This window comes from Haematobia irritans, chromosome 3 (assembly GCF_050003625.1).
Source record: "Haematobia irritans isolate KBUSLIRL chromosome 3, ASM5000362v1, whole genome shotgun sequence".
NCBI classification, from domain to species: domain Eukaryota; kingdom Metazoa; phylum Arthropoda; class Insecta; order Diptera; family Muscidae; genus Haematobia; species Haematobia irritans.
This window is the reverse complement of record NC_134399.1, coordinates 98036447-98057486: the sequence shown is the minus strand read 5'-3', so window position 1 is coordinate 98057486 and position 21040 is coordinate 98036447. Positions and strand designations below refer to the sequence as shown.

General features: G+C 32.7%; 2 protein-coding genes across 2 annotated transcripts in view; both read left to right on the top strand.

Moving 5' to 3' along the window:
* The window catches only part of Ten-a (Teneurin-a transmembrane protein), a 610089-nt gene that overhangs the window by 124697 nt on the left and 464352 nt on the right, over nucleotides 1–21040 (top strand). The window contains exon 2 of the mRNA XM_075299300.1: nucleotides 12991–14107. Coding sequence (XP_075155415.1) covers nucleotides 13962–14107 — 146 coding nt within the window. The 5' untranslated portion in view covers nucleotides 12991–13961. The remainder of the gene's footprint in view (nucleotides 1–12990; nucleotides 14108–21040) is intronic.
* Nucleotides 319–5493, top strand: LOC142231090 (uncharacterized). The gene has a single exon (XM_075301709.1). It carries the CDS (start codon nucleotides 319–321, stop codon nucleotides 5491–5493), a length of 5175 nt encoding a protein of 1724 aa, XP_075157824.1.

Genomic DNA, 21040 nt, shown 5'->3' with positions numbered 1-21040 from the left:
CATTGTTGTGTTATTCGTGCTTTCGTTGCCCCTACTGCTGATGTTAAATCCTGTTAGTTTTGTACCTTTGGACACCAACTTTAATTGCTGCCGTCGTAATTATTTTGAAAGAAATTCAACTCGGAGTTTCTTAGCAGAATCAAAGTGAATTGTTGTTAGGTAACAATTATAAAGCTTGGCTTGGTGATACATAAAATTCCAATTTAGTGGAAATTAGCGCCATATTTATTGGAAAGCGCTAATTGCAAAATTGTTGTTCCTGAAATATAAGAAACGCAATTTTCTCTTTCGTCGTTGACGTTCTCTTAAGTTTGCAAAATGACGAGAGACGATAATGATGCTTCTGAAGAAGCAAGTGGTGCTGATTTGTCTTCTCTTAAACAGCAACGTAGCTCTATGAAGAGGAATATCAGCAACATGCATAAAAAGGTAGAAAAAGATGGTGCAAAAGTAGATTCCACTATTTTAGAGTGTCGTTTGCAAATTTTGGAATCATACTTCAAACAGTTGTGCCACATCCAAACTCAAATAGAAACACTTAGTCCGGCTGACACATCGAGGAGTGATTTGGAAGAACTTTTCATAACAGCAAAGGCAAAAATATTGGGCCTTCTGAACAAAAGTCGTAGTTCTATACCTGGTGATACTACTTTGATGAATGCTTCAATTGCCGGAATTTCAACACAATCTCGTTTGCCTTCGTTGAAATTGCCTCGTTTTGATGGAAAATATGGCGAGTATAAAAGATTTATTTCGACATTTAACAACATGGTCCATGAAAATCAAACTATTACCCCAGTTGATAAATTCAATTATTTATTGAACTGTCTCAGTGGTCCCGCTTTGGCAGTTGTTGAAGCTTTTCAAGTGTCAGAGGAAAACTACCCGAAAGCACTAACACGGCTCCAGGAACGTTATGACAATAAGGTATTGATTTTTTTGGAACATATCAACACTCTTTTCGATATTCCGAAAATGGCAAAAGGTGATAGCTCATCATTGCGGAATATTATTGACACTGTTTCGGCTGTTCGTGGTTCTTTGTTGTCGCTTGGGTCTGAAGCAGATGTTATGAACGCAATTTTAGTACATTTGGTTTTGAATAAAGTGGATGCAGATACGAAACAGAATTATGATGAAAAACAAGAATATAAATCGTTGCCCTCTTGGGATTGTTGCTATGATGTTTTGAGTCTTCGTTGTCAATTTCTCGAAAGTCATGGAAAAAGGACAGAATTTGGTGAAAAAGCAAAACTTGTCAAGCCCAAGCAAAATTTTAATCGCACTGCCCATACTTTCGTCAATTCAAATCCAAATTGTGTATATTGTAATTCAACTGATCATTATCTGCAAACTTGTTCTTCGTTTTCGGCAATAGCAGTTCCCGATCGTTTTAATTTTGTAAAACGCGGTGGCCTGTGCATTAATTGTCTGCGAAAGGGGCATATGGTTTCAAAATGTCCATCAAAATCACGTTGCAGATTTTGTAATTCAACTCACCACTCAGTGTTGCACATTTTTAGTCCAGACAACTCGGGACAGTCAACCATTTCGAATACTACTACAGTGCAACCTTCAACTAGTAATCAAAATCCAGTTTCGCTTGTGGCTCGCTCATGTAAAAGGGCAATCATTCCGACTGCTGTGGTTCTCATCAAAGATTATTGTGGAACTTTTCAACCGGTAAGAGCTTTACTTGATTCCGGCTCCGAACTCAATTTCATTTCAGAAGAAACTGCAAAAAGGCTTCGGCTTAAATTTCGACCATATTCACAAGAAGTTTCGGGAATTGGAGAAGTTAGAACCAGAATTAAATTTACCGTGTCCGCTACAATAAAATCAAGAATTAGTTCGTTCCAGTGGTCCTCAACTTTTGCTGTTACCCCAACAATTGCATCTGTACAGCCCGGTGAGTACATATATACTTCAAATTGGAAAATTCCCACCGATATACCGTTAGCTGACCCATTGTTTTTCAAACCGCAACATATTGACATTCTTTTGAGTGCTGAAGTATTTTTTGATTTATTACTTGATGGTCGAATTTCTCTTGGATATGGTATGCCAAACCTTACCAATACTGTTTTTGGATACATTGTTGGTGGTATCGCAAGTACTGGTCAAGCGAGATCTAATTTTACATGCAATTTGATGGTCAATTCTTTAGAAGTGGATCTTGATAAAACTCTAAAAAAATTTTGGGAAGTAGAAGAATACGAAAAGAATCCCAATATGTTGTCCGAAGAAGAAGCAGCATGTGAAAATCACTTTGTTGAAAATGTTAAATTAGATTTTGATGGAAGAGTTGTGGTCCGCTTGCCATTTAAAGAAAATCCCAAATGTCTCGGCGATTCGTTCGAAGCTGCTCGAAAACGTTTTTTGTCCCTGGAAAGACGTTTAGATCGTGATCTACAATTGAAGTCAATGTATAAAGAATTCATGGATGAGTATTTGTCCCTGGGTCACATGTCGCTCTATAATCAACCGTTATGTGGTACCTATTACATAATACCACATCATTGTGTTTTGAGACCACAAAGTACTACAACAAAAATTAGAGTTGTATTTGATGCATCTTCTCGTAGTTCGTCAAATAAATCATTGAACGATATTTTGATGGTTGGACCAACAATACAACAAGACCTGATCACCACACTATTTTCGTTTCGTTTACACAAGTATGCTTTTACTGCTGATATTTCTAAAATGTATCGACAATTTCGAATAGATGAAAATGATAGAAAATATCAACTCATATTGTGGAGAAATCAAAAAGATGAACATTTAAAGGTATATCAACTGAATACTGTTACCTACGGTTTATCTGCCGCCCCATTTTTGGCGATTCGTAGTTTGTTTTTCATTGCAGATAAATATTCGCACTCGCATCCTTGTGGTTCTGAAGTTTTGCGCAACGATTTATACGTGGATGATGTACTCACCGGCGCTGACGACCTTGCAACGCTGGCTCAAAAGAAAAACGAGCTAGTAAAAATATTAAGTTTCCATGGCCTTGAGTTAGCAAAATGGAACAGCAATAACATCATGTTCGGTTCAAATCAAGATGCAGAAATCACCATTAAAACAAGTGAAGATGAAGTTGCAAAAGCCTTGGGTATGTCTTGGAAACCCAAGGAGGACGTTTTTACTTACCGATTCGAGTTACCAGATGTGATGAATCCTACAAAAAGATCTGTTTTGTCAATTGTATCAAAAATCTATGACTTGCTTGGACTATTGAGCCCCATTGTCATTCGATGCAAAATACTTCTTCAAGAAATGTGGGTGCAAAACATTGGATGGGATGACCCATTAACTGAACATCTTAAATCATTATGGCTCCAAATTAAATCGGATTTAAATTACATACATAAAGTTGAAGTCCCCAGGTATGTTTTAACCTCAAATGATACTCTTGGAGAAATTCACGGATTTGCTGACGCCTCGCAACGAGCATATGGTTGTTGTATTTACTATCGAGTTTGTCTTAAGGGAGAATACAAAACGACCCTTTTAATTGCAAAATCCAAAGTGGCCCCAATTAAGGCACAATCACTACCACGGCTCGAATTGTGCGCAGCAGTATTGCTGAATAACACATGGCTCAAAATACAACCAAAAATTTCAAGTTTTGTCTCATCGATATATTTTTGGACTGATTCCAAAATCGTACTACAATGGCTTAAATTACATTCGTCGACGTTGAATTGTTTTGTGGCAAATCGTATTTCTGAACTACAGGAGAAAACAAGAAATGTTAGCTGGAGACACGTCCCTTCGAAGAGTAACCCTGCTGATGTGGTTTCGCGTGGATGTAGCGCGGAGGAAATTTCTAATACCATTTGGTTTAGTGGCCCTTCGTTTTTGGAAGAAGATATTACAAAATGGCCCGGAACTGAAGAACAATTGAACATCGAAATTCTCGAACGTAGAAAGGCAGCTGTTTTTGTGGCAAATTCATCAGAAGTCAACATCATAGATGACCTTCTCGATAAGCATTCTTCCTATATTAAATTTATTAGAATAATTGCTTATATTTTTCGTATATTCAACAGATGTCCTGCTAAGAAAGATGTGAATATTTCTGATGTAATTCATTTGTCCCCAGATGAATTAGAAGAAGGTTTTTGGAGAATTGTGGCTCACATCCAGATGTGGTGTTTTGGTGCCGATATCAAATCACTGAGTAATGGTGGTCTGGTAAACCCATCGCTTCAAAAACTTTCACCATTTGTACATGAGATGACACTTGGAGCAACCACAGTCAAAATTCTTCGTGTTGGTGGTCGTTTGTCCCAAGCGCCCATTCCATATGATGCAAGATTTCCAGCACTATTACCAAAAGACCATCGCTTCGTTAAATTGTATATTGAGCATGTTCATCGCTCACATTTACACGCTGGAGCAAAAGTGTTGTTGGGACTATTGCGCCAGAAAATATGGATTGTAAACGCCAGAGATGTTGTACGCAAAGTTGTTCGCAATTGCGTTCATTGTTTTCATTACAAACCGAAATTGATGGAACAGTTGATGGGAAATTTGCCATCAGATCGACTTCGAGCTCAACGCCCATTTTTGATTGCTGGTGTTGATTTTTGTGGTCCATTCATGACGTCGTACCGTATCCGAGGAAAAGTGCCTTATAAAACATACATAGCTGTATTTGTGTGTTTCACTTCCAAGGCAGTTCATTTAGAACTAGTTTCGGACCTATCGACAAACAATTTCATCTTGTGTCTCAAAAGATTTGTTGGAAGACGTGGCATACCCCAAAAGTTGTATTGCGACAACGCCACTAATTTCGTTGGAGCACGTAACCAAATCAAAGAATTAAAAGAAAGTCTTTTTCGAGATGATGTGGTCCACGACATGAAATCACTTTGTTGTCAACTTGGTTTCGAATTTTGTTTTATACCTCCCCGTGCCCCACATTTTGGCGGACTGTGGGAAGCAGCCGTCAAATCTACAAAAACGCTACTTATAAAGAACGTTGGCAAAGCATATCTTACTTTCGAAGAGCTACAAACAGTCATAATTGACGTTGAGGCAATTTTAAATTCGCGCCCCATCGCTCCAATATCAAACGATCCCAATGATGGTGAAGCCCTAACGCCTGGTCATCTGCTTATTGGTTCTTCATTGGTTGCAGTTCCCGATAAACATATCGATTCATCCCAATCATCATTATTGTCTCGGTGGCAAAGGGTCTCATTTTTGAAACAACAATTTTGGCAAATGTGGTCCCGAGATTATATGCTATCTTTACAACAAAGGTCAAAGTGGTTCAAAGACAATAACAACATAAAAGAAGGGCAACTAGTTCTAATACATGAAGACAACACTCCGCCACAACAATGGTTACTAGCTCGTGTTACAAAACCTATTCTAGGCCGTGATGGAAAGGTTCGTGTGGTTGAACTGAAAACTAAATCTGGAATTTGTACTCGGCCAATTCACAAAGTGGCTCCCCTACCAAATAATGAAGAGGTTTGAAACATGGAGGTTTCAACGGCGGGAGAATGTTGGGGCAGATCGTATTTTATGTCATTTATATTACTTTAATTTATATATTTATTAATTTATTGTTTTTATTTTATTTATTCTTCACTATTTATTTTATTAGTCGTTTAATTGTTCTTTATTTAAATTTTATTTACATCCCTTTAATGTTTCCCCACCCTAATATTTACTTTCAAATTCATTTCGTTTATTTACTTTACTCTCTTTTAGTTCTATGACCTATATTCGTTTTTCGTTTGTTTTCGATCATTTAATGTTACATTAGTTATTATAGTTTGTTTTGGTTTGATCGATCTCTTCCCACTGCTTATGTTGGTCGTGGGTATAGTTGAAGAAAACAACAACAACAACAAAGCATAAATATCGTTTATGCTTTTGCTTGTTATTTGTTTTTCATAATGCTTGCAAATTTGATACATTGGTTGAATGCATGTATGTATGTACATACATACATATCAATAACTGTCATCTTTTGGTTCTTTTCGTGGTTCAGTGGGAAGAGATGATCAAAGTTAAAGTTAGTTGTCGATTATTGTTTGTCACCAACGCGTTGCTCGAATAAAGGAAAACAATGTTTGAACTTGTTATATTAAAACAAATAGAATATTAACTCTTGTTGTTCGGCATAGTTACATTGAAAATAATTATTGTAATAAAACAAATTATTTAAACTGAATTTTTACTCGGTCGTTGGGTTTTTAAAAAGGCAATGTTTGAACGGGTAAAAATATAAAGAAAATCTAAGTTGTTCTACGGGCGACATATCAACTTTGTGGTTCTGTGCAAACAATATTAAATTTGTGACAAAATTTTCTATAGAAATAAAATGTTGACAAATTTTTCCATAAAAATAAAATTTTGACAAAATTTTCTATAGAACTAAAATTTTGTTTTACATAATTTTCTACAGAAATAAAATGTTGACAAATTTTCTATAGCAATAAAATTTTAACAAATTTTTTTACAGAAATAAAGTATTTTTGAATGTCCATTAAAAGTCATGAGACTATTATTATAAATTTTTTTTTGGGTTAGTACTGCTTAAAGGATATTTTAAAATTTCAACCTAAAATACATGTCATGGCCATATGACATGTCAGGCCTCCCAAGCAACTGTCTATATGGCTTCATAACTATCATAATAAATTATTTTATACTTTTGAATTTTTCATATCAGCCAGCAATTGCAATCCGGTTTCGTTTGCTCTTACTTATCCATGGGGTATCTAGAAACACTTGTCCATAACACACAGACTATAGGCTACAAACCAGTGGATACAACATTTATGCCCTAAAGTAATCACTCATTATACTGGCTACAGTCAGTAATGGCCATCTATAAAGTTTTGTGTGTTCTTTTTTTATGCCAGTCTATCTGCTTCGATGATTGTACGTAGGCTTTACATACCAGTTATTGTATTAAATTTTATCACAATTGAAAAATATTGTTTTCTAAAAATGCATATGCAGTAATTTTCAATAATCCATATTTTGATAGGGGAGTGAGTAAAGCCATAGAACTAAATGCAGCTATGGTCATTAGCCAAGCAGTTCGTTTTTCAAAAGTACCATAACAAATATCAACTAGTTTAAGAATATTGTGGGTAAATCAATAACCCAGTCCTTGTTATCAAGTGAATATTTGTATTAATATGGGACATTATTAAATTTCGTATTAATGGCTTTAAAATTACCAGTTGCTGATTTCAAAGGGTAAATAAATCTTATTTAAATAAGTGTCCAGAAATTGTTTTGTATATAAAATTACAGACAGGTCAAACCTTTGACCCTCCCTCAGTTTTAGTTTTTTATTTCTTTGTGAATGAGCTATCATCCATGAATTGGCTTCTTCCAGGGTAGAAAATCAAAAGAGATTAATATTTGATAAATATGATTAATATGACCAAAAAACTGCTAAAATTTTATTGTTAGAAAATTTTCCATTCTTAATGAGATTAACCATTAATAATATCTTAACAACGCCTATGCGTGTTTTTTTTTGTGACATTTGTCAAAATGATAATTTTTTATATTTATGGTTTAAGTTTTTTTCTTAGACTAAAGTCTAAGATTTTTTTTATGGATTTTTACTTGTGTGGGAATAATCCCATACCATATGTAATAAATCTTTCAGAAATTTTTTCTTAATCTATTACAAAGATTTTTAGTATTATTTAGGACTTCAGTATATTTTGTTTTTAATACATTTCAGGTAAATCACTAATTGAAGTTTATTTTCATTGTGATAATAAATGGTGTGGGATCCAACCATGGTGCCAAGCATAATCTACCAAAATTTGAAGGAAATGTTACAAAAACTCTATTTAATTTAAAAATATCTTAATTTGGAATTTTTGTTCAAATTTTTGTGGTTAATATGACAACATTTTTATTGCAAGAAATGTTTCATTATTATTTCAGCATTTGCAATAATATATATTCTAATCCCTCCTATTAGCGACAATTGTTTGGGTTCATATATATCGTTTGACTTGTAAATGTATCGAATTTTAAATATTTTAACTATTCAACATATTATTTCTATAGAGAATTTTCTCAAAATAAACCCAGCCAACTGCACTCAAATCGATGATTTGACAGTGGCATAGGAAAAGAGATATGTTTGTACGAATTTATTTCGGCATAAGCCGGCTATCATGCAAAACCTTTTTTCGGAAAGTTCAAGTGTGGTTCATTGTTGGGTTTAATGAACTGCCTGAATTTATTCTGATAATTGGTTGATAGTTTTGCTGCAAGTAGAGGATGCTGATGAGGAATGTGGTAATTCCGAAACGTGCGTCCATCCAACCATTTTGCAGTCTATAGAGCCTTGTCCAAATAAATTTGACAAACATTATTTTCCTCTGTTTGTTAAGCTACACTTGTAGTTTAGTCAATGCATGGTTTTAAGCTGAAATCAAAAAAAAAAAAACAACAACAAAGCCAACAATAACAAAACAAAACGAATGAAAAATTTTATGTCTAAAGAAAATTTTCTCAAAATTTTGTTTCTATAGAAAATGTCTATAGACAATTTTCACAAATTTTTATTTCTATATAATATTTTGTCAAAAAATTATTTCTGTAGAAAATTTTCTCAAAATTTTATTTCTATAGACAATTTTCTCAAATTTTTATTTCTATATAAAATTTTGTCAAAATTATATTATATTACATGTTAGCCTGATACCGAAACAGGCAATTGACGTCCAAATGCATTATATCTAATTATACAATTATTATTCGAGCTTTATGGACAGATATAGATTAAGGAACATGGTTAATAGAGCCATTGAAAAGAAAACGCCAGATACAAATCTATACACGCCTGGACTGTACATGTTTCGGTTCGGGCGAATGAACCTTTCCACAGCCTTTAGTATAGATCTGGCTGGGAGAGATAACTCAATTTTGGGCCCTTTATGCTAACTCCTTATGGAGAAAACATTTGTGGACTGTACATGTTTCGGTTCGGGCGAATGAACCTTTCCACAGCCTTTAGTATAGATCTCCATAAGGAGTTAGCATAAAGGGCCCAAAATTGAGTTATCTCTCCCAGCCAGATCTATACTAAAGGCTGTGGAAAGGTTCATTCGCCCGAACCGAAACATGTACAGTCCAGGCGTGTATAGATTTGTATCTGGCGTTTTCTTTTCAATGGCTCTATTAACCATGTTCCTTAATCTATATCTGTCCATAAAGCTCGAATAATAATTGTATAATTAGATTTTGTCAAAATTTTATTTCTAAAGAAAATTTTCTCAAAAGCCAACAATAACAAAACAAAACGAATGAAAAATTTTATGTCTAAAGAAAATTTTCTCAAAATTTTGTTTCTATAGAAAATGTCTATAGATAATTTTCACAAATTTTTATTTCTATATAATATTTTGTAGAAAATTTTCTCAAAATTTTATTTCTATAGACAATTTTCTCAAATTTTTATTTCTATATAAAATTTTGTCAAAATTTTATTTCTAAAGAAAATTTTCTCAAAATTTTGTTTCTATAGAAAATTTTGTCAAAATTTTATTTATATAAGAAATGTTGTTAAAATTTTATATTTATAGAATAGTTTGTCAAGATTTTATTTATATAAGAAATTTTGTTAAAATTTTATATTTATGGAAAATTTTGTCAAAATTTTATTTCCAAAAAAAATTTTTTCAAATTTTTTTTCTTATGAAAATTTTATTTCCATAGAAAATTTTCTCAAAATGTTATTTCTATAAAAAAGTTTGTCAATATTTTATTTATAATGAAAATTTTCTCAAAATTTTATTTCTATATAAAATTTTGTCAAAATTTTTATTTCTATATAAAATTTTGTCAAAATTTTATTTCTATATAAAATTTTGTCAAAATTTTATTTCTATAGAAATTTTTGTCAAAATTTTATTTCTATAGAAACTTTTATCAAAATTTTATTTCTATAGAAAATTTTGTCGAAATTTTATTTATGTAAGAAATTTTGTTAAAATTTTATATTTCTAGAAAATTTTGTAAAAATTTTATTTCCAATTTTTTTTTCAAATTTTATTTCTATAGAAAATGTTGTCAAAATTTTATTTCTTTTGAAAATTTTTTCAAAATGTTATTTCTATAGAAAATTTTTTCAATATTTTATTTACAAAATTTTATTTCTAAAAATTTTATTCCTCAAAATTTTATTTTGTCAAGATTTTATTTCTATAGACAATTTTCTCAAATTTTTATTTCTATATAAAATTTTCTCAAAATTTTATTTCTAAAGAAAATTTTTTCAAAATTTTATTTATATAAGAAATGTTGTTAAAATTTTATATTTATAGAAAATTTTGTCAAAATTTTATTTGTATGAGAAGTTTTGTTAAAATTTTATGTTTATAAAAAATTTTGTCAAAATTTTATTTCAAAAAAAAAAAATCAAATTTTATTTCTATTGAAAATTTTGTCAAAATTTTATATTTATAGCACAATTTTGTCAATATTTTATTTATAATGAAAACTTTCTTAAAATTTTATTTCTATAGAAAATGTTCTCCAAATTTTATTTCTATACAAAATTTTGTCAAAATTTTATTTCTATAGAAAATTTTATCAAAATTTTATTTCTATAGAAAATTTTTTCAAAATTTTATTTATATAAGAAATGTTGTTAAAATTTTATATTTCTAGAAAATTTTGTCAAAATTTTATTTCCAAACAAAATTGTTTCAAATTTTATTTCTATAGAAAATGTTGTCAAAATTTTATTTCTATTGAAAATTTTGTCAAAATGTTATTTCTATAGAAAATTTTGTCAATATTTTATTTATAATGTAAACTTTCTCAAAATGTTATTTCTATAGAAAAATTTTATTTCTATAGAAAAGTTTGTCAATATTTTATCTATAATGAAAACTTTCTCAAAATGTTATTTCTATAGAAAATTTGGCAAAATTTTATTTCTATAGAAAATTTTGTCAATATTTTATTTATAATGAAAACTTTTTCAAAATTTTATTTCTATAGAAAATGTTCTCCAAATATTATTTCTATATAAAATTTTGTCAATATTTTATTTCTATAGAAAATTTTGTCAAAATTTTATTTCCATAGAAAATTTTATTAAAATTTTATTTCTATAGAATATTTTGTCAACATTTTATTTATATAAGAAATTTTGTTAAAATTTTATAGTTCTAGAAAATTTTGTCAAAATTTTATTTCCAAAAAAAATTTTTCAAATCTTTATTTCAAAAAAAATTTTTTAAATTTTATTTCTACAGAAAATTTTGTCAAAATTTTATATCTATTGAAAATTTTGTCAAAATGTTATTTCTATAGAAAATTTTTCCAATATTTTATTTACAACATTTTATTTTTCAAAATTTTATTTATATAGAAAATTTTTTCAAAATTTTATTTCTATAGAAAATTTTGCCAAAATTTTATTTCTATAGAAAATTTTTTCAAAATTTTTTTCAAAATTTTAACTTTTAGTGAAAAATTTTATTTCTATAGAAACTTTTGCTAAATTTAGATTTCTATAGAAAATTTGTCAAAATTTTACTTATATAAGAAATTTTTTTAAAATTTTATTTAAAATTATATTTTTATTTGTCAAAATTTTATTTCCAAAAAAAAAAATATTTTACATTTTATTTGTATAGAAAAATTTCTCAAAATTTTATTTCTATATACAAATGTGCTAAAATTGTATTTTGTCAAAATTTTATTTCTATATAAAATTTTGTCAAGATTTTATTTCTATAGAAATATTGTCAAAATTTTAATTTTATAGAAAATTTTGTCAAAATTTTATTTCTATAGAAAATTTTGTCAAAATGTTATTTCTATAGAAAATTGTGTCAATATTTTATTAATAATGAAAACTTTCTCAAAATTTTATTTCTATAGAAATTTTTGTCAAAATTTTATTTCTATAGAAAATTTTTTAAAAAAATTTAATTTCTATGGAAAATTTTATTTCTATACCGAAAGTGCAATTGGAAAATTTGACAAATCAGATCGATATTCTTATTTAATTTTTGTTAAATCTTAGATTTAATGTTGGACTGTTTCTTGAAAAAATAACTTTATTTTAAAGATGTTAAGTCTTAAAGTTTAAAAGAAGAGTACACTTTTTTGGAGTGCGAAAGGAAGTAAGTTTCGTCAATCTAATATATCCTCTATATAAATTCATTTGTAGACCAAATTGAACTTGAGTAGCTTATCTGAGGTAGTTATATTGCAGCTTAACTTAATGATCGAAAGTGGTGTAGCCGATTTTTTTTCTCAAATCAAATTTAATCGACTTAATTTCTGGTTGTGAAAAAAAAAACAAAAAAATAAAAACAATTAATAATTAACTCGCCCAATACAATGTTGGCTTTCATTTGATCTTTGGCCTTATTGTAATCAAAACTAATTATTTTAAACCATTGATCAGCACAACAAAAGCTTACCTATGATTGATACTCTAATGAGGTATACTTGAAAAAACTCAGTAGGTGGTATCAATCAATGATGAAAGGAACACCAATCAATATTTTGAACAACAAAAAGACCGAATAGAAAAAAATAACGAATATTGGCTTGAGGAATTGACCAATGAAAATGCGAACAAATTTATATATGTAGATTTTTAAGAAACTTAATGACCATGCAAAGGGCGAATTTTTATCCAATGTCAGATTATATGAAGTTAAGGTGATCCTCAGTATTTGTTTTTGTTTTTTCTTCAGCATCGCTATGGTGACATTTTTATCAGATTTGTATTGAAATTTCATTTAAATGGCCTGACATTTTAATTTTACTGTATTTTTGTAGCATTAAATTTAAATTTTTTATTTAATAGTGGGCTTTAGTATTAATTGTCCCCTTTTCAACGATTTAAATGAAATTAAATTAAAACAACATTAAACGTTTAAATAAACAAAATTTAATTAACTCAATTTTTAATTTATTCATGTTTTTTCCTTTCTTCTTCTTGTTTTTTTTTTGCAGGTATGTATTTGGTTAAACAATATGGAAAAACCTGGCAAAATGTGGTGATTAAAAAACGATTGTTTTTTTGTTTGTTACGGATGAGCACTAAGAAATAGTTCGGCCACAATGACAAAATTGTTTTCCCGGTATGCAGTGTGATGGAAACACAAAACGATTTTCAACACTAATTAATGGCGAGTTAAAATATTGGCATTAAACAAAGACAACATAATTTTTAATTAATTGTTAAGCACAGTTTGCGCTGAATGCAGCGCAAATATGTGGGCCTCTGTTCAAACATTGAAACGGCCGCAGTTATTACCTGAATGCAAACGGTGAACAGGATAAAATAACTTCGAATGTTTAAACAAATTCAATGCAACTGCGGCATAATGTCAAAGCAAGCAACAAGATTTATTGTGATTAATTTATTAATAAAAATTAACCACAGTATAAAAGTGTAAGCCTGTCAGCCTTGTTGACGTTTTTTACGCACGAGAACAATAAAACAATAGAAATACCAATACCATAATAACATCATAGCCACAAGCTGATTTAAGAAAAAAAAAATATATAAACTCTGTGGCCATATATTTATGTTGTTGTCATTGTAAATTTACCTAAAAAACTTAAAAAAAAAAAACTTACGAAAAAACCAAACCAACCAAAGAAAAAAGGGAAAACATTAGCCAGCAAGTGATCAAAACAAACAAAAACACAGCATCAATAGCAGCCCATATAAAAACAATAAAAAAATTTTTCCTCAATAAAAATTTTTTTTGTCCCATCATTTGATTGAAGAAGCCAATTTTGGGCTGGTTTGTTGTTAATTCCTTAATCTCGTACACCAAAAACGTATACAAGAAAATTTCCCTGCCGGTTATATTTGCTGTTTAACAGGAAATTTATTCGCCGCTATATTTAAACACAAAAACGCAAAAAACAAATTTCGTTTAAAATACCGAAAAACTCAATTCAACGGCTCCAACATGACTATGAAATCAATGAAATATTCCGATTGTGATACAATTATGGATGGTTATAATCCTGTGCCACCGCCCTTACCACGTCGTGTGCCGCCAGTGCGTAATATCTATGCTGAACCATTTGCCCACGAGCCAAATCATTCGAACAGGTAAACTTCTCTCTTTGTTTTTTTTTAATGCCACTTAATTCATCTCCCTTACAACCCCTCCCCATCAACTCTTTATCCATATATACTCTGGGATATTGTATTGTCCATATTTTTTCCGGTTAGTCCTTTTATTTTAATGTTTATGTATTGTTATTATTATTATTGCTGTTGTCGCACAATTTATATTAATTATTTTTAATGTGAAGTGTATAATAGTGTTGATGTTGGCGTTTAACCAAAGTACTTTACTTAAAATATACTCACGCATACACATACGCACACACACTCATTGGGGAAATAACCAACCATCATAGACTATACCCCAAATGATAAGAGAGTGAGTATATATGAGAGTGGATATTGAGCATAATAGTGAGCAATCACTGTGGGGTCATAAATAGAAAACTTTTCTAGGGATTTTAATGGGGGGCTATACACCACCAAAAAAAGAGAAGTTCGTATGGTGCAAATTTGGATCATTTCCAATAATTTTTAATTTTATTTTTAATTTTAATTATTTATTTGCACATTTATTACAATTAAAAACTACAATAAATAAAAAAATTGATTTAAGCACTATCAACTTAAGCTACAAGCTTATTTTGAATGAACTTGTTATATGACGGAAGATCCTTTGCATAGCTTCAGAAGGTATGGTCTGGAGGTTCATTTCAATAAATAAATTTAAAAACAAAAAAAGATTTTTTTATTCGCATAATTTTTTATTACACTTTTATTTTTATACCCTCCACCATCGGATGGGGGTATATTAACTTTGTCATTCCGTTTGTAACACATCGAAATATTGCTCTAAGACCCCATAAAGTATATATATTCTGGGTCGTGGTGAAATTCTGAGTCGATCTGAGCATGTCCGTCTGACCGTCCGTCTGTTGAAATCCACTTGAAATTTGGCACAAGTATTTGTTATTGATGTATGTCGTATGGTATTGCAAATGGGCCATATCGGTCCACTTTTACGTATAGCCCCCATATAAACCGATCCCATGATTTGGCTTGCGGAGCCTCTAAGAGAAGCAAATTTCATCTGATCCAGCTGAAATTTGGTACATGGTGTTAGTATATGGTCTCTAACAAGCATGCAAAAATCGGTCCACATCGGTCCATAATTATATATAGCCCCTATATAAATCGATCCCCCGATTTGGCTTGCGGAGCCTCTAAGAGAAGCAAATTTCATCCGATCCGGCTGAAATTTGGTATATGGTGTAAGTATATGGTCTCTAATGACCATGCAAATATTGGTCCACATCGGTCCATAATTATATATAGCCCCCATATAAACCGATCACCAGATTTGATCTCCGGAGCAGAGAATGAAGCCGACCCATTTTTGTCGGCGGCGGCTGACATTAAATTTTTGCATCCGGCGGCGGCGGCTTGACGGCTAAGCCGATATAAATAAGTCTCTTCGGCGGCGGACAATTATCCATTATAAAATCAATTTGAAGTTATTCGAATGGTAATGAGATTAGTTGTACAACCAATCTTACAATCAAATTTACATTTCATTCAAATTTTCTGAGGTAAATTTTTGCAAAATTATTATAACACTTCGAAATAGATTGATTGTGGGTGAAAGGCTCAAATTTTTGACTAAAATTACTACAATTATTAATAAAGTTATTTGATTTAAACCAATATTTTTGATTAATTGGCGGCTAAATTTGAGTCGAGATGAGCCGACATATTCGGCGGCGGCGTCGACTGGCAAAAACTGGCCGGCGGCGACTGAAATCGGCGGCGCGACTCGGCGGCTTCATTCTCTGCTCCGGAGCCCCTTGGAAGACCAAAATTCATCTGATTCAGTTGAAATTGGGTACGTGGCGTTAATATATGGCCTCAAACACCAATGCAAAAATTGGTCCACATCGGTCCATAATTATATATAGCCTCCATATAAACCGATCCCCAGATTTGACCTCCGGAGCCTCATGGATGAGGAAAATTAATACGATTCGGTTGAAATTTGGTACGTGGTGTTAGTATATGGTCTCTAGCAACCATGCAGGAATTGGTCCATATCGGTCCATAATTATATGTAGCCCCCATATAAAGCGATCCCCAGATTTGACCTCCGGTGCCTTTTGGTGAAACAAAATTCATCCGATCTGGTTGAAATTTGGTACGTGGTGGTAGTATATGATATTTAACAACTATGCCGAAAGTGGTCCATATCAGTCCATAATCATATATAGCCCCCATATAAACCGATCCCGAGATTTGGTTTTGGAGCCTCTAGGAGGAGCAAATTTCATCCGAGTCAGTTGAAATTTGGTACATTGTGCTAGTATATGGCGGATCACAATGGACTGAATAGTCTAAGTGAGCCTGAATCTTAATCGGGCTGCCACTTTAACCTAACCATATGGCGGTTAACAACCATGTCTAGGTTAGGTTAGGTTAAAGTGGCAGCCCGATTAAGATTCAGGCTCACTTAGACTATTCAGTCCATTGTGATACCACATTAACTAAAAGTACCTATTACATATGGGCACTTCTAGTTTTAACCGTTGAACCCTCTCAATTGCTCTCTTCTGTTGAACCAACCAGATTGTTCCAAAAACATTAGCAGACTGCTTAAGTTGACGTTTTCCAGGTCCGCTAGTAATCTGAAGCTATATGTCCCTAAAATTTGCTTACGCCTTACACAAAATGCAGGACACTCACACAAGAGGTGTTTTATTGATTCCTTTTCCTCCGCATCATGACAGCTCATACAATAGTCATTATACTTCGCACCAATAGTTTTTGCAAAATCGCCTATCAGGCAGCGACCCGTTATAGCAGATATCAGGAGTGATATCTGGCGTCTCGAAAACACTAGCATATCTAGTGTGCGGTTTAAGTTTAAATGGGGCCATATTTGCTTGGTGTCGTTACAACCCTTACAATTCTCCCATCGAACATTTGCCATCATGACAGCCTTCTGACGCAGTAAGAGCTTGCAGGTAGCCAGAGGCACACCAACAGATTCTAGTTCCCCTGGAATATGTAAGGTGGTTCCTAGCCTTGCTAGCTCATCTGCTTCGCAGTTCCCCGGTATGTTCCTGTGGCCAGGCACCCATATTAGGTGAATATTGTGCTGCTCAGCCATCTCATTGAGAGATTTGCGGCAGTCGATGGCCGTTTTCGAGTTGAGGAACACAGAGTCCAAGGATTTTATTGCAGGTTGACTGTCTGAGTATATATTAATGCCAATATTGCTTGGAGCATTACTTCTCAGCCAATTCACCACTTCTCTTATTGCTAATATTTCAACCTGAAAAACACTACAGTGATCAGGTAATCTTTTCGCTATTCGAAGTTCCAGATCTTTAGAATATACTCCGAAACCCACTTGGCCATCCAATTTGGAGCCATCAGTGTAGAAATCTATATATCTTTTATTCCCCGGGGTCCGTGTACACCACGCCTCACTGTTGGGAATTGGAGTCTCAAACTTTTTGTCGAAAAGTGGACTCGCCAAAGTGTAATCCACTACGTTAGGCACATCTGGCATTATTTTGAGGACCGAACTGTGACCGTAACTTTTTTCCGACCACAGCGATAGCTCGCGCAACCGCACAGCCGTTGTTGCAGCTGACTGTTTGGCCAAAATGTCTAAAGGCAATAGATGCAGTATGACATTAAGGGAGTTTGTTCCTGTCTTGCTGAATGCACCTGAGATAAACAAGCACGCCATACGCTGAACTTTGTCTAAACTTGTCGGCTGGTGAAGTGCCGGCCACCAGACTACAACACCATATAGCATGATAGGTCTAACCACTGCCGTGTATAGCCAATGTACAATTTTTGGTTTTAGTCCCCAATTTTTCCCTATTGCCTTTTTGCACGAGTATAAAGCTACCGTTGCTTTCCTCGCCCTTTCTTCAATATTAAGCTTAAAGTTCAGCTTCCTGTCCAAAATAACGCCAAGGTATTTTGCACACTCCCTAAAGGGAATTTCAATACCCCCTAAGGAAATGGGCCTAACCGTGGGAGTTTTGCGATCTTTGCAGTACATGACTATTTCTGTCTTTGCAGGATTTACCCCAAGACCATTATCTTTCGCCCATTTCTCAGTCATCCGGAGGGCTCTCTGTATAATATCTCTAACTGTTGATGGGAATTTTCCCCTGACTGCTAGCGCCACATCATCTGCGTATGCCACCACTTGTATCCTTTCTTTTTCTAGGGAAACCAGAAAGTCGTTTATAGCAACATTCCAAAGAAGAGGTGATAGAACTCCTCCTTGAGGAGTGCCTCTGTTCACATACCTTTGTATGTTTGCTTGTCCTAGTGTGGCTGAAATGCGTCTCTTCCTTAGAAGTTCGTCTAACAACCTAAGTATACCTGGATCAACATTCAGAGTTGTCAGTCCATTTAATATCGAGCTCGGATGGACGTTATTGAACGCCCCTTCGATGTCTAGAAATGCCACGATTGTGTATTCTTTGACAGATAGTGAGCTTTCAATAAAGCTGACTAGTTCATGTAATGCGGTCTCAGTAGACCTGCCTTTCGAGTATGCATGTTGTCGTTTCGAGAGCAAACTTGAATCGACGCTAGTTCTAAGATAAATATCTATAATCCTCTCCAGAGTCTTAAGTAGGAATGATGATAAGCTGATTGGTCGGAAATCCTTCGCATTCGAGTGAGAGGTTTTTCCCGCTTTAGGTATGAAAACGACTTTTGATTCTCTCCACTTTCGTGGAATATATGCTAAGTTGATACATCCTATATATATCGCCGACAACCAGGGGATAATTCTGTCAGCCACCGCTTTTAACTCCGCCGGAGTAATTCCATCAGGTCCGGGGGATTTGAATGATCCAAAGCTATTTAACGCCCATTTTATTCTAGATTCTGATACAATTTCCTCGATAGGAAACGACCGCTGAGCCACTGTGGCACCGCCAGTGCATGGTTCAACCGTCTGATTTCCGGGAAAATGTGTGTCCAATAGTACCTCCAGCGTCTCCTCACTGGACGTTGTCCAATTGCCCTCCGATGTTTTAATGAAACCTGGAGCGGAGCTCGTGGATGCTAGCACCTTCCGTAGTCTGGAACAACCATGTCTAACTAGGTCCATATCGGTCCATAGTTATATATAGCCCTCAGATAAATCGATCCCCAATCACACAAAACTTGGTCCATATCAAGTTCATAATTGTATATACCCCCATATAAGCGACCCCCATATTTCAATTCTGGCTCTCTACGTACCGTGCAAAAGTCCATATCGATTCCTTTTTTGTCTAATATAAATATACCACGTATGGACTCACTCACAATTTAGAAGACGATAAGATACCACAACCCAAATAATTCGATTGTGGATGACAGTCTTTCGTAGAAGTTTCTACGCAATCCATGGTGGAGGGTAGATTCGACCTGGCCGAACTTACGGCCATATATACTTGTTCAAAACTGATTTTTACAATTTGTGACACTTTTTCGCTCCAACGTTGGTATGTTAACACCATAAGAGAAGGCCAAAATAAATGCCAAATATTATCGAGAATATGTTCTAGAGACAGTATTGAAGCCCTGGCCATAGCACTCAGCACGCCTCAATCAAGAATGGTTAATAAATGGGGTTCCTCGCTTTACTGCTATCGGACAATTGCCACGAAAATTTCCGGATGTCAAACCGTGTGACTTCTGCGCTTGACACATTTTGAAAAATAAAGTGAGCACTAAAAATATCAAAGTGTCGATCATCTCAAGACGGCGCTTCGTTGGGAATAGGCCAAAATACCGTAGAGCAACTTTTGTGTAGCATGTTATGGCCGTTTGAAAGCCAAATATTTAGTAATTAAAGTCAAGACATTTTTCAATGGGTACGAAACAGTTTCAGGGGGCCAGGAGTGTTGGAATTTATCAGGACTATTACGCTCGAAAAATGTTTATTAAAAATAAAGTCATATGCCTATGTTTCTAGCGGATTTTAAGTCATATAATAAACTGTTAATAAAAATATATCATGTAAGCTGTCATTTCTCGCTTGACAGATATTTCTGTGTGAATTTGGTAATAATTCGTTTCAGCTTCTCTATATATCTTTTATAATAATTTTCATAAGATTTGTAGTATTTAGTTTTTTTTCAGTATTTTATTCTCATTAAAATTATTACCTATTTTATTTATTATTTAATAAAATAAAATGAAAATTGCTTAAAAATTCTTCCATCCCATTGTCTTTGTTACGGTGGCACATGCTTCTCTGATTTTTTAAATGTCCAATTAATATTAATAAATAATTAAAAGCCAGTAATTGTCCCAGACATGTTTTTTTGTTTTTTTTTTTTTTTTTAATACAATATTCATTAAATGAATTACATGACAAAATTATATATATTTTTACATTACTGCAATATTTTTTCGCAACCTAAGAGCTCTTATGAGTTTAATCAGAGCTTATGGAGAATACTTACAGGGAACAGAAATAATTATGTCTTGTAACTACGAAAAAAAAAATAAATAAGCAAAACTCAAAGAAGAAATATAAATAAAAAGGTATACTTTATTGTATAATAATTTCTATGGAATTTCTGAAGATACTATGGAAATGATTAAAGGTCCTTAAAAATGTATGGTATATTTGTTTGTCTAATTGTTAACATAGAACATTGAACACTTTATACCAATAAAAAGATGTTTAAATATTTCGGGGGAAAAAAATAATAATTTCCATGAAATTTTCGTTTTATTTTACTTGAAAAGTTACAGGTCTTCAAAAGATTAGTATTTGTCATTGACATAAATAATGCGAGTATGTAAACAATTATTCATAATACCTTTACAAATACATACCCAAAATATTGCTTAATTCCTTTACTATTGGCAACACCGAACTGAAACAACTGTTGTATGCTCTTTTTCTCTGAAACAGACTCCCGTGAGTCGAGAGAATATGGAGAGGGAGGG